The following is a 14,369-nucleotide window of genomic DNA, read 5'->3' as shown; positions in this document are numbered from 1 at the left end:
GAGATGAAGGGAGGCGATAGATACAAGAGAATAGACAGGAAGTATTAAATGGGTTGACCCAGAAACTGAGAGTGATTCAGTATTACAATGCAAGTCTAGAGTGACAGAGTACTTTCCTCCCCTCCACTGCAAGGCTTTCCCTTCCTCGGGTACTCTGTTTATCCATCTCTCCACTTCTGTCTTTCATAGTGGCTCCACTGGCTGATGTCTTTCCCTCGTGTGTGTGTGTGTGTGTGTGTGTGTTTGTGTGTGCTTTTCGTTTGTTTGTGTGTGTGTGTGTACTTGTTTTCTGTTCAGGGTCAATGGAAGATGAGGGTCACACAAAGTCAAACTCTTCCAGCTCATCATCTCTGCACAGGCATATGGACAGCCATCACACTCAGGTAAATACACACACACACACACATACAGGCACAGACACTCTGTCGGTGAGACTGTGTTGGTGGTTCCAGTAGCCCTGGCCCTCAGTTGTGTTACCTTATTTAGACCAGGTTGCCTGACCTCTCTAAATCGTCTTTTTAGAGTTGAATCTCAATGAATATGCTGGCATTACAGCACTGCCCTTTCATTGTGGAGAGTGAAACTGACCCTGCACTGCACACACACACACACACACACACACACACACACACACACACACACACACACACATACACACACAAGGATGGTTTTTTCATTAAGACTAACAGTAGCAGTATTGAACTTTACTTTTCACTTGTGACGTGATCTTCCCCTAGTTCCCAAGACACTCAATGCTTGTGGTCTATGGTTACAGGACTGGATTCCCCCCCCCCCATCACACCGTCCCATGACTGCGTCATATAAGGCTGATCAAGGTCAAATGACCAAGTTGAAACCATGAAGCTCCTTGACACACACACAGAGTTCATGTCAGTTGATAAACACACAAACACCCACACACACTTGCGCTGTGAGCCTTAATAATTAAAGTAGGGCATGAAATATTCACTGGGACAGAATCAATCCTACTGCGAGAGACGTTTGCAACACCAATAACACCTCGGCAGCAAAAGAGACACAACCCTACACCCTGACACCAGATCCTGAACTAACTCTCTTCTCTACCACCACAACTATCCCAAACCAGTTACTTAACACACACACACACACACACACACACACACACACACACACACACACACACACAGACACCAGATCCTGAACTAACTCTCTTCTCTACCACCACAACTATCCCAAACCAGTTACTTAACACACACACACACACACACACACGCACACACACACACAAACCCTACACCCTGACACCAGATCCTGAACTAACTCTCTTCACTACCACCACAACTATCCCAAACCAGTTATCTCAACACACACACACAACAACCACCTCCACAAAACTAGTAGAGGATACATGTGTTTTTCCTGACAATGTAAATCTGACCAGGGCCCAGAGATTTTCCTGGTCAAGTTTCCTGGTCAAAAACTCCTGGCTCCACATAACCCTAATCACTGTAATTGTCCTCTCTGACTGACTTCTCACATAGCCAAGGTCAAATCCATAGGCTGTTGTAGAGCAGGTCTCATCATGACAAGATTTCAATTTAATATAATGGACATGGGTTAAAACCGACCAATATTTCCTCTGGTTTACCCTGACATTATCTGTCTCAACCTGTCCTCAACCTGTCCTCAACAGGAGATTCCAGGATGTAACTGCTCCCCATAATCCACATTGTTAAAACCCAGGGAAAATCATTCTTCATAATTATTGATTGGATCTGATAGGGATTCAAATGTGAGTTAAGATGAGGAGCGTGTAGCTACAGTAGGAAGCGAACAAGAACATTCCTACCGGCGGTCCGACCGGCTCAGGGGACAGTGTTCCCATGAGATTCCCGGGAATGCCGAGGAGGCACACCGACCTTCTAGCCATCGCTGATCCACTTTTCATTTTCCATTGGTTTTGTCTTGTCTTCCATCACACCTGGTTCCAATTCCATCAATTACATGTTGTGTATTTAACCCTTTGTTCCCCCCATATCCTTGTCGGTAATTGTTTCTTGTAGTGCTTATGAGCGGTATGCTGGTATTTTCCAGATTTTGTTTGACCCATTTCACGTATTACTCTGTTGACGGTGGTTTATGGATATTAAACGACACAGTTGTAAATCAGTTTTTGCTCTCCTGCGCCTGACTTCTCTGCAGCCAGGACGCACCTCACTACACTTAATGTGTAGTGTTAAAGATTGATGTTCCAGCACATTCTGTTAAAACAGCTGTTCAAACAATAACAAGGAAAAATCTCCCCACCCATGTTTTGGTAAAAGCTGAGGGATGGGCTGGAGAAATGCAACCACTCTATAATTCATGGACAGAGCTATGGATCCAAGGACTGACCATCCATGGTATCAAAATTATACTTTTAACCATGTTTGTTTGCATTTCATTTGTTTATAAACATTGGAGTAAAACAAGCTTATATTTGGGGTTCTGATGGGGTATGACAGTTGACCTAAGCTCATGAGACATTTATTTACAAGTTATATTCTTCAAGAATCAATGGGTACATATCATTCAGTCCAAAAATGGATGAAGCAACTGCAGATTGCCCCTTTAAGGACAGGCCTAGTTATTCTTACTCTGGCTCAGAACAGCTCCTGACAGAGTAGCACTCTCTAGACAGGTTCATTCTGGAAGAACTCTCTTTCACTCTTTAAGTTACTCTCTGGTGTCTCTAAACATGTGTTCTTTCCTTCTCTGAACTTTTAATGTCTCCCTTACATGGTATCATGTGGAATATGCATTCCCTTTTTATGACTGGAATATGCCATGCTACGAATCCACTGAAGCATTCAATGACACCAGCATGTGATAGTCAAAGAACACGGTATGGATTCAGGGTATGTCAGGTGCCATGCAGTGCTTTTTGATCTTACTGTATGTCCCCATTGAATCTTAACAGTAGTGTATTGGGGAATTCTGCTCTCTCTCTCTCTCTCTCTCTCTCTCACTCTCTCCTCCATACTAAAGGATATGGCTGTCTTTCTCTCTTTATCTTCTTCCAGAGGGGTCATCTCAACTTCTCGCCCTTCGGTGCGGGGGCTGCACTCTAAGGCAGAGTGGGCGCGGGAGCACCCCTCATATTAGGGACGGGGTGAGTGTGGTTGACCGTATCATACTCTAGCTCGATGCTCTCCCTCCCTTCCACACTTCCTCTTCTTGTTCAATCCACTTCCTGTAACCTGACACCCTGCTCCTAGGAGAAGTTACCCCTAACCACAGATCTAGGATCAGATTGTCATCCCTGTAATCCTAAACTTAACCATTCGGAGGGGAAAACTGATCTTGGATCCGCGTGTATAAGAGGCAGCTTCATCCTACTCTCTTCCGCTCATCGCTCAGAAAGGAAACTGCAGCTCTGGGTTTGACTCTGTGCTCCACTCTCTGGTTTGACATTCAGCTAAGGGTTGGGGGGAGTGATCCCTGGTTAAGCCCCTAACCCTCAGTCACCTACTACAGGTTGTTCATCTGAATGGATTGGACAGTTATACGCAATATGGAGAAAACTCCACCAAGCCAATAGGAGGGTAAGCTAAAGCAATATCGGTATTGTTCATTCCATGAAATGTCTATGGGGAGGGGGTAAATTATTGCCTATGTTTTAGGCAATGAATTAGAGAGTCAGGTGGAAAGATGAGCTAGAGTCACACAGTTTGCAGTACAGAAGTGTGCAGAGAAGTGGCCCGTAGTGGGTAAAGTATATAGGGTAAGTCAGGAAAGGGCAGTGAGAGAGTTAATGGTATACATACTCCTAGTTGGTGAGGTGGAGTTAGATTGTTAGGTGGTGGAGGGAAATGGCTAGCGTTAAGTAGAGTTTAGATGAGGTAGTTTGTCAGTGAGTGGTTCTCTCCTATGGAGCAGCTCAATGAGAGTTGGGGTGTAAACCAACCTGTCGTACGGCTCAGTGGAGTGACCCCGGGCTAACCTCAATATAAGTAGCTTAGGGAGCTGCCTCCACATAATCACAGCCTGGACAGGCCCCACTCAAAGATGGACATGTTTGGAGAACGTTAATCATATGTTTGGGTGCAGACCTTGGTTCTCAGCTTCTCTGTCAGACGTCCTTGGGTGAGGGATGCTCTTGGAGGTTGTCCTTGGACCACACACACACGCACACACACACATGCATAAACACGCACACACGCACGTGCATGCCCACGCAGACGTGCACACACACGCACATACACGCGCACACACACAGAGACAAACACACACAAGCACAGACAAACACACATACACTCATTCACAACAGTGTACTAAAAGTGGGTGTATATTCATGTCCACATCTGTTATCTTCTCAAACAAAAGAGAGCTGCAGTTTTTTTACACTGTTTTTTTCTCTGCTCATCTACTGGCTTGTTTATGTTTATACTGAATTCATGGGGCCCGTCCCCTTTTCCTTCACAGTGGCATTCATCAATTCATTCATTTTCTTTGACTAGGATTGAAAAACAATAGTTGAAAGGATCGGCATAGATTATTTAATGAAGGACATTGCTTGTGATTGCTACATTGCTTCCATGTGATGGAGGTGATATGGAGGACCTTGACCTATATCTGTGTCTCTTTGATGACCCTTGATTTCTGGTTCAGTCAAGCAAAATTGTAAACGTTTGCTGCAATTCACGCAAATGAGCGCCAAGATGGATGTAGGGTGACTATGGAAAAATGCATTGTGATTGAGAATTTAGTTATACTGTATATCTCAAAAGACAGCCTAGCATTGTTCCAGCGATCATGAAACATCCATAGTGAATCTCCATTCGACATTAAAATGTAACAGAGAATGGTACACCACAGTCCCATAGTTATAGATTAAAGTAACTCCTATATCCTCCATGAATATCCCTCAGGGCACCTGCTGTCTTTGTAACAACGCAACAAAAGATGCATTCAGCATTGCCCTGAAAAAGCCCTTCATTTTAAACCTTGGGAACTCATTATTCTTATGATAAGTTAACTGGTGTTGAAAACTCAAAAGGGACTGAAATGACTTCATCCTCCGCCCCCTATCTAATCAGGCCTGCCTCTCTCGATGGTTGGAACCCGGTCCCAGTTCCATTATGATGAGTTCATTGAAGAGGTGCGAAAGACTCCGCGACCCACAATCCCATTCTATTAGCCACATTCCAAACTGTGTTTATGTGGGATTAGTAGATCAGAAGAGCGGGGAAAGAGAAGGAGGGATGAATGGGGAAGAGAGGGAAGAGGGGGATGGATAGCTTTTAATTGGCAATGAACGGGTGGGCTTTAGTGCATGTAGACAGTGGTGCTCTGCACTGATCTCATAAGGAAACACATGATTGTTTGTTTGTTTTCTCCCATTGGTCAGTTCAGTAGAGTGACTGCTGAAGGACCCAATTGTGCCACAATGCCAGAGGGAGGCGAGAGGGGGATTAGGGGGCACCCAAAGGGTACTCTGGTTCTTCTCCTAAGGCATGGAAAGGGACAGAAACTAGGGGAGGAAGAATAGAGAGAGGGATAAAGAGAGTGATTGAAAGAGGTATGTAGAGGACGGGGCTGGGCGGAAAGGCATGAGAGCTTGTCTCCCCACATCCAATCCACTCAGGATAATCCCAGTCTTACATGAGAGTGTGTGTGCACAATGTGACATATGTGTTTGTGTCGTTTGTCTGTGTATGTTCGTGTGTATATGCAGGTCTGGTGTTGTTGACCTGTCGCACACAGAGCCTTCTCAGAATTGAAGCGTGCGTGTGATTTTGTCCTGCTGGGTTCCCTGAAATCTCTCTTTTTCCCTAAGCCATGCGTGTGGAGCAGGGAGGCCACACATCTAGGTCATTAGCGGTCACTCCTTCTGTCTCGTGCTTTCTCTCTTGTGTATATGTGTGTGTTATTTAGAGAGAATATCAGCAAGGTCCTTATCTTTTCCTTTATTAGGATTATTACTCTGGGACACAGTCTGTGTGTGGGTCAGTGGTGGTCAGTGCCATTTATGATGAGGGAGGACAGTTGTTTTTTTCATGAGCATGGCCTTATTTATATTTTTTTTGTTGGATGACTTTAATTCATATTCCATTCACCCAGTTCAATGTAACATCGATAGGTTTAGGCTACTACATGATACTCAAATTTCCCTCATACCGATCTGAGTTTGCTACAGCCTAGCGGATGAATGAAAGTTTACGATGTAGGTGCACACAGGTCTAGAGAAAATGTTGAGACAACAGACAGTGACACATGTGACACATTCAATACCTCCTTGCACACTCTTGCCTGCATCTAGCTTATCTAGGGTGTAATCATTAGTCCAACAGTTGTAAACAAGAGTTTCTATTGGACAAATTCAGGTGTTTTTATCCCTGTTTCATTTGCTTCCGTTTAAGAAATGTTTTGCTCCAGAATCAGTGGAATGAATCAAGCATAAACACAGTTCACTTTCATAAGCAGCAGCGTTGTATTCCTTCTCTCCTCTATGCACTCTCTTCCTCTTACCTTCTCCCTTTGTTTGTGGACTTCAATGAACAACACATCAGCTGTATGTGACCAGGCGAAAAAACCTTTCCAAGCCAAACCATGTCAAAACTGCTACACACAGCCTACATAGTTGTCCACATATTACAGTAGCTAAAGTAAAATCCTAGTCAACATAGCTAATAGAACTAATGCGTTAGTAAACCCGATACAATCCTCCAGTAACGTTAGTCAGTAAGCAATAAATTAATAAAACCAAAAGCTTTACCTTGACTTGGAAGAGTTCCAGTGTTGTGTTGGATAGTCGTCGCCAGTAAGCTAACATAGCATCCCTCTGTTTGAGCCGAGTGTTTGTGTAGATAAACTAGCTAGCTGCATTTGCTAGCTAAGTGAAACTGAAAGTGAAAAAAAGATGACATCTCTCACTCTTGCTTCTCCTTAATTTTTGAAGTAATTAATTTGTTGAAAATAACTATTTTCTTTCTCTCCCTTTGAGTCTACAACTCACCACATTTTATGCACTGCAGTGCTAGCTAGCTGTAGTTTATGCTTTTAGTACTAGATTTATTCTCTGATCCTTTGATTGGGTTTCAATTCCTGCTACAAGAGCTCTGATTGGTTGGAGGACATCCTCCAGATGTTGTCATAATTACTATGTAAGTCTATAGAACGGACTCTTGAGTTGCGCCAGCGGCCTAAGGCACTGATCAGTGCTAGATTCGTCACTACAGATCCAGGTTCGATCCCGGGCTGTGTCGCAGCCGACTGCGACCGGGAGACCCATGAGGCGGCGCACAATTGGCTCAGTGTCCTCCGTGTTAGGGGAGGGTTTGGCCGGCTGGGATGTCCTTGTCCCATCATGCTCTTGCGACTCCTTGTGTGAGCTGGGCGCATGCACGCTGACTTCGGTCGTCAACTGTACTGTGTTTCCTCTGACTCATTGGTGCGGCTCCCTTCCGGGTTAATTGAGCAGTGTGTTAAGAAGCAGTGCGGCTTGGCGGGTCGTGTTTCGTAGGACGCATGGCTCTCGACCTTCGCCTCTCACGAGTCCGCACGGGAGTTGCAGTGATGGGACAAGACTGTGATTGCCAATTGGATATCATGAAATTGGGGAATTTAAAAAATAATAATAATAACTATGAAACGGGCTGAGAACCAAGAGCCTCCAATGTTTTGTATTGAAGTCAATGTACCAAGAGGGGGAGGGAAGATAGCTGTCCTCCGGCTACACTACATTGCTACCCTACAGAGTGCTGTTGAGGCTACTGGAGACCTTCATTGAAAAACAGTGTGTTTTAATCAATTATTTGGTAGACGTGAAAATATTTAGTAATGTTTTATCTAAAAAGGCTAACTTTTTCAATGTTTCAAACAAACAAAAAAATCGCTGAGGAGGATGGTCCTCCCCATCCCCCAATGGTGTGGGTGGGTACATGTCCCACCTGTGGACTAGAGATTTGAATCCAGACACATTTTGCGCATAGCTGTATTTATGTTATTTTGTCTCTGTCGTGTAATGCTTTGAACATAGCAGTATAGTATACAGTTGAAGTAGAAATTTTTACACTTAGGTTGGAGTCATTAAAACTCGTTTTTCAACCACTCCACAAATGTCTTGTTAAACAAACTATAGTTTTGGCAAGTCTGTTAGGACATCTACTTCGTGCATGACACAAGTAATGAAGTAGTGCAAATCAATCCCAGAACAACAGCAAAGGACCCTGTGAAGATGCTGGAGGAAACACGTACAAAAGTATCTATATCCACAGTTAAATGAGTCCTATATTGACATAACCTTAAAGGACGCTCAGCAAGGAAGAAGCCACTGCTCCAAAACCGCCATAAAGAAGCCAGACTACGGTTTGCAACTGCACATGGGGACAATGAGCGTACTTTTTGGAGAAATGTCCTCTGGTCTGATGAATCAAAAATAGAACTGTTTGGTCATAATGACCATTGTTATGTTTGGAAGGAAAAGGGAGGATGGCAAGCCGAAGAACAGCATCCCAACCGTGAAGCACGGAAGTGGCAGCATCATGTCGTGGGGTGCTTTGCTGCAGGAGGAACTGGTGCACTTCACAAAATAGATGGCATCATGAAGGGGGAAAATTATGTGGATATATTGAAGCAACATCTCAAGACTGTTACGGGATTCTTCCGTCGAAGGAGAGGAGGACCAAAATGCAGCGTGGTTGAAATTCATGTTTGTTTTTAATAAGAAAACTATACATGAATAAACTACAAAAACAACAAACGTGTAAATCCGAACCAGTCCCGTGTGGCACTGACACAGGAGACAATCACCCACAAACCCAAACACCAAACAGGCTACCTAAATATGGTTCCCAATCAGAGACAATGACTAACACCTGCCTCTGATTGAGAACCATATCAGGCCAAACACAGAAACAGACAAACTAGACACACAACACAGAATGTCCACTCAGATCACACCCTGACCAAACAAAACATAGAAACATACAAAGCAAACTATGGTCAGGGTGTGACAAAGACATCAGTCAGGAAGTTAAAGCTTGGTCGCAAATGGGTCCTCCAAATGGACGATGACCCCAAGCGTACAGCAGGGCAAAAAATTATTTAGTCAGCCACCAATTGTGCAAGTTCTCCCACTTAAAAAGATGAGAGAGGTACATAGGTACACTTCATAGGTACACTTCAACTATGACAGAAAAAAATAGGGAAAAAAATCCAGAAAATAGAAACTACATGAGATCCTTTATCAGTCATTATTATTTTTTGACTGTTTTTAGAATTTTAAACACTTTTTGGGGGAGTTTGAAATTGTGGTCCTTTGCTCTGGACAAGCGCATTTCCTGGCACAGAGCCGACATGGAAATTAATAATATTGAAAATATTTTGAAAATTACAACAAAAAAAAAATCAAATTAAATAAATGTAATTAAATAAAATTCCCCTAAATATGCATTTTAAGCAACAATTATGAATTTTTCCAACTATAAAAATAAAGTTTCCCTGTCTGTCACGAGTTACTAAGGTGGGTGGAATCAGGCGCAGAGAGCAGGTTTCAATTATTAGACAGTTTATTCTCCGGCGCACAAAACAACGGTCAACCCAACACACAGGGTGAATAATCCAAAGCAGGACCAGAATAGTCCGGAGAATAAAACTCATGAACACCACCAAATAACAGGAATACAAAAACAATTAAACTAAAATACACACAGGTGAAACTAATACGACAAAACCAACAGACAAACGAAAAAGGGATCGGTAGTGGCTAGTAGGACGGTGACGACAACCGCCGAGCACTGCCCGAACAGGCAGGGGAGCCAACTTCGGCGGAAGTCGTGACACTGTCGGACAATGATTTTCCCAACTTTTAAGAATCCCTGAGATACAAGCACATAAAATGGCTAGGTAAATAAAAAACACTGTTCAACCTATTTTACTGTTAAACCTATCAGTTGATGTGTACTGGTCTATGTTGTTCTTTCTGATTTCTCCCCATGGCTTTTCTGTTCTAAACTGCTTCCCCAGTGTTTTATCCCAGTGGGAGTTGGCCACCCCTAACCTTTGATTGGCAGCTGAGAATGACCACTGTTCATCCCAGATTATCATTTTATTACCATATCATTACCATAATATTACCATATTGCTTTATACCCGTCTCTCGCTAGGGGAGGAGTCATTTAAGAGAGCAAGAGAGAGAAATATAGAGATAAAATGAGAGAGTGTGTGTGTGTTCGTGCACTTGCAGTCATGTGTGCGTGTCTGTCTGAGTGTATGGGTGTGTGTTCAATTTAACATGTTTGTATGTGTGCTTGTCAGTTGTGGCAATTGATCGTTTGTCTCATTTGAAAAACTAAATTACTTAATATTCTACCAATAGAGGAATGAGTTGTCTGTCTGTCTGTCTGTGTGTAGGGGGAATTAATTGCTTCATCTTTTCCATGGCTACTGTAACATCAGACTACCAGATGTGGTTGATGTCACTCATTAAGGAGTAGAGAGAGTCATAGAATCACAATCCGTCACTGTGGACAAATGAATGTGTCTTTGTGAATAGCATAATGTCATTGGGTTTGTTTGTCTGTTCATGTGTCTCCATGCATCTCTATCTTGTGCGTGCGCGCGCACGTGCATGCGCATTAGGGCGGGGTGGTATACCGTAATTTACTATATATCGGTACTGATGAACAGACCGGTTTGCGTTTTTTAAACTTTTACTTCTATAATGGTATTTCAATGTTTGCTTTGTTAACTGTGATACGCTACTTCGATGCGTTTAATATCCATTTTTATAGTTTACTCTGTTTGCTACTACTAGTCATCTCTCTCCTCCTGCTGCTGCATGCTGCTAACCACACCAAGCCCTGCCCCCTCTCACACAAGGAGAGAGCAGTTGCTTGATCACTGAGTCACAAGCACTTTCTTGCCGTTCACTCTCCATGGTCAGATGAATGTAACAATGTTGGTGACATGCTGCTTTCCACAGGCGTTCTATACACTATTCGTTTGTGTGTCTTACTGTCTGCAAACTACTATCTGATAGTTTGTCTTTTCTTAGCAAGGTGTTGCTAAAATAGTTTGTGTTAGCCGCTCATGCTAATTGCTAGTTAGTTTCTAAATGTACTTAGCGCAAACGTAGCTAGCTAGCTAACGCTGCCTGGTACCAGTGCTGGTGTAGGCCTTGATAAACATGTTTGTGCAACAGTATCTAATCAGAGAGGAATAAGTGAAACATCAATATGTTGGCTAGCTAGCTAACTAGCTACATGAAGTAAGAAAACATGTCATATAACATCTAATTAGGGTCACCTGGAAACACTTACTAACACTTTAGTTTTTACCCTGTCAATGAATTCCTCCCTGGTTTATTAATTTGTTGTAATGTCAAACAGCAATGTGTTCAAGGTGCTGCCCACTATATTCTAACTAGAATTAGAATAATGTATTTCCATGATCCCAACAGCGAACAATTAACTCGGCCTATATGTTTTGCCCATATCATGCTGCACAGTGTTGAAATTACAATAAAAGTACAGGAAATGCAGAAATGTATGAAAAAATAAAAACGTTTTTGTTTGGAGTTGGATTGAACACGATAAATGGAGAAACCCCCATTGAAGTCACTTATAATTTATGCGTTGCCACCCTAGTGTCATGAACTACTCATAAAGCATATTTAGAACTTTTATTATTCAAAGACATAAAATACCGACAAATACCGTCAAAACTGTTGTGATATAATATTTTGTCCATATCACCCAGCCCTAACGTGCATTCGACAGTAGGACACAGTGTGCATGTCTGCTGTTCCAGTAGCCGGTGTTCCTGGCATCATGGCTCAGAATAGCCTGGCAGGGATGTAAATTATAGATTAGGTCACTGAGCACTGTGCTGGTACAGGCTATCAATATATGTGTGTGGATATGTCTGTCAATGTGTGCGCGCATTACTGTGCATTTGTGTGTGTGTGTGTCTGTGTGCGTGCATGCATGCGTGCGTTTGTGTGTGTGGCCTGGATTCCTAGAGTACGTCAGTGCTGTACTGTGTGCTTGGCGTAGTGCAGGGAAAATGTTGCGGTATGAGTCCCTGCTGTGGTTTTATTTAGCTGTGACGCTCTGCTCCCCTTCTGAACAGAACAGAGATGGAAAACACAGACAGGAATCACCATCACCTCAACATCATCAGCATAGCAGCAATAGCTTAACCACAACACAGACTGTGTGCATGTCTGTATCTTAGCTTCTGTTTACTGCAGTAACGCAACAGGTTCACTTCTATACCCAAGTCAGTAAAACAGTGGGTTTGTAACCAGGGGAAAGGGGTTAGACCAAACATTTTTGGAGACTTCTCCACTACATTGAAAACCCTTATACAGTGATGAAGCTATATGAGGAGTTTCAGTTTCTGCCCTTAGCAACAATCAGTTGGTTGCTAGTCGGTCGCTGGCATTAAGTGGCTGTGGATGATTGGAATTCTTGTCTGATTGATCTGCCTGCGTATTGACTGGCTGGTGACTGATGACGTGCTGGACAGACACTGACGGGAGGCTGGGGGGGGTTTATGGGTGAAGCAAGTATGTGAGGGGTTGCTGCTTCTTGCCACCATCCTGTCAGAGCCCATTGCCAGCTCACAAACACACTAGCACACACACACACACACCTTATCCCTGTTAGTGTTGATATATAAGTGGGCCACAGTTGATGAGCACAGGTTTATTTCCTCTGCCTCCATTCTAACAGCCTAGAAGGGAACTGGCCCACTGAGAGTGAACAGAGAGGGAATCAACTCAATGATTATGGCTCCTTTCAGAATGATGGATAAGGCCCAGATTACTCTTGCGGTGTGACCTATTTCACCTCAGCTGATGTGGAGGCTTGCGCCAACCAGATCATGATCAGGATATGAATATGATATATCAGAGGTATTCCTCCAGCTCTTTTAGACACCCATTGAGATATGAGCTAAAATTTGTTTTTTTGGTCTTCCCTATCCTTCCCTATCCTCCTCCTCTATTACCCCACTGCTGGTCATTACCGACCCCTCCGCATCTTACTCATACTCACCCTGGCTATATGTAGTTTACTGTATTGTACTCTATGCTGTCTGTTTATTGCTTTCTCTAGGATGAGATTGATAGGAGATCATTAGTACATTTTTACATGATTTAATTAACCCCTCTCCTTCCGCCAGGCGATCCAGCGTCTACGTGGATGTGGGGGGGACGAGGCCGCCACCCTGGGGGAGTTGCTCCGCTGGCGCAGGGCGCTGTGTGAGGGGCGGGCCGACTGGAGGCACCAACGGGACGTCAACGGAACACCACAAACCCCACCCACCACACTGGTCAGGGCTAATAGGAAGTCTTCTCCATAGTGGGAGGATGTCCAACCTGGGATATGCCCACTTTCCATGTCTCACACTGCCTTTCTTGTCTGCCTCCTGCCACGCCCTCCTGCCCATGTCTGCCACCCCATTCGGCAAAGGACAGGTCTGAGAGAGAGGCATTTCATTGGCTAGGACTGCCCAACCCACAAGAGCATTAACAGATAAAGGAGGGAGAAAGAAAATAGAGCAGCAATCAGGATCCATTTTATCTTATCTCTCTCTCTCTCTCTCTCTCTCTCTCTCTCTCTCTCTCTCTCTCTCTCTCTCTAACAAGCTGGATGTAGGCTAACAGAGGAGAGGACTGTACATACAATAGTTGCTATGTGGAATGAGGTTTGCCTATGTGTTTTCTGTCTGTAGTAAATATGGTGCACGTTCTCTCTCTATCAAAGCCTACCATGCAGTTACTGCTTACGCAACATCTCCCAGCCCAAACACCAAACCCCAAAACATGGTGCTGATGTCACTCTGTGTGATGTTATATGTGTCAGGTGTGTGATGCGCACTAGGATGAAGCTGCCCCGGCCTAGACGCTGATCTAGGGTCTGTTTTTGTCTTTACCCTCTGATGCTGATGGGGAAGGTAAGTTGATCCTAGATCTGTGCCTATGGGCACAACAGAACATGTGTGTACCCTTCCCTCCAGACATGTCTGAAGTTTACAAGCGAGCCAAGGCCTTTAAACATCTCCTGTGTTAAACCTCACTGCTCTGGCTTACAGACCAGTTATCATCTCTAGGACCAGGAGGTTTTCCTGACCATGTGATCTGACCAGGGAAAACTCCTGTCTCTAGTCTTCTGGACTCCTTCAGGTATCAGCTACCGCTTTAGCCTCACGCTACAAGGTGCTTTAGGTGCTTCTGTAACCCTGGCAACAATAGCTCAGAGTTCAGGGGTCAGGGAAACCTCAGCGATATCCCATGGTGCACTTGTTTCATCCCCAGCTAGCCAACAGCCTTTCGCTTTAGCGTAAAAAAAAAACACGGGCAGATATTACTGACTAGGCAAGACAATAGCAGAGCTGTA

General features: G+C 43.9%; 1 protein-coding gene across 1 annotated transcript in view; it reads left to right on the top strand.

Moving 5' to 3' along the window:
- LOC112225027 (unconventional myosin-XVI-like) overlaps positions 1 to 14,347 on the top strand; it is a 180,939-nt gene extending 166,592 nt beyond the window's left edge. Inside the window, 2 exon segments of the mRNA XM_042306657.1 lie at positions 298 to 383; positions 13,153 to 14,347. Coding sequence (XP_042162591.1) covers positions 298 to 383; positions 13,153 to 13,332 — 266 coding nt within the window. The 3' untranslated portion in view covers positions 13,333 to 14,347.
- Positions 14,348 to 14,369: the final 22 nt, after the last annotated feature.

This window comes from Oncorhynchus tshawytscha, linkage group LG26, assembly GCF_018296145.1.
Source record: "Oncorhynchus tshawytscha isolate Ot180627B linkage group LG26, Otsh_v2.0, whole genome shotgun sequence".
Classification (NCBI taxonomy): Eukaryota; Metazoa; Chordata; class Actinopteri; order Salmoniformes; family Salmonidae; genus Oncorhynchus; species Oncorhynchus tshawytscha.
The sequence above is the reverse complement of the archived record's forward strand: the minus strand, read 5'-3'. Positions and strand labels throughout refer to the sequence as shown.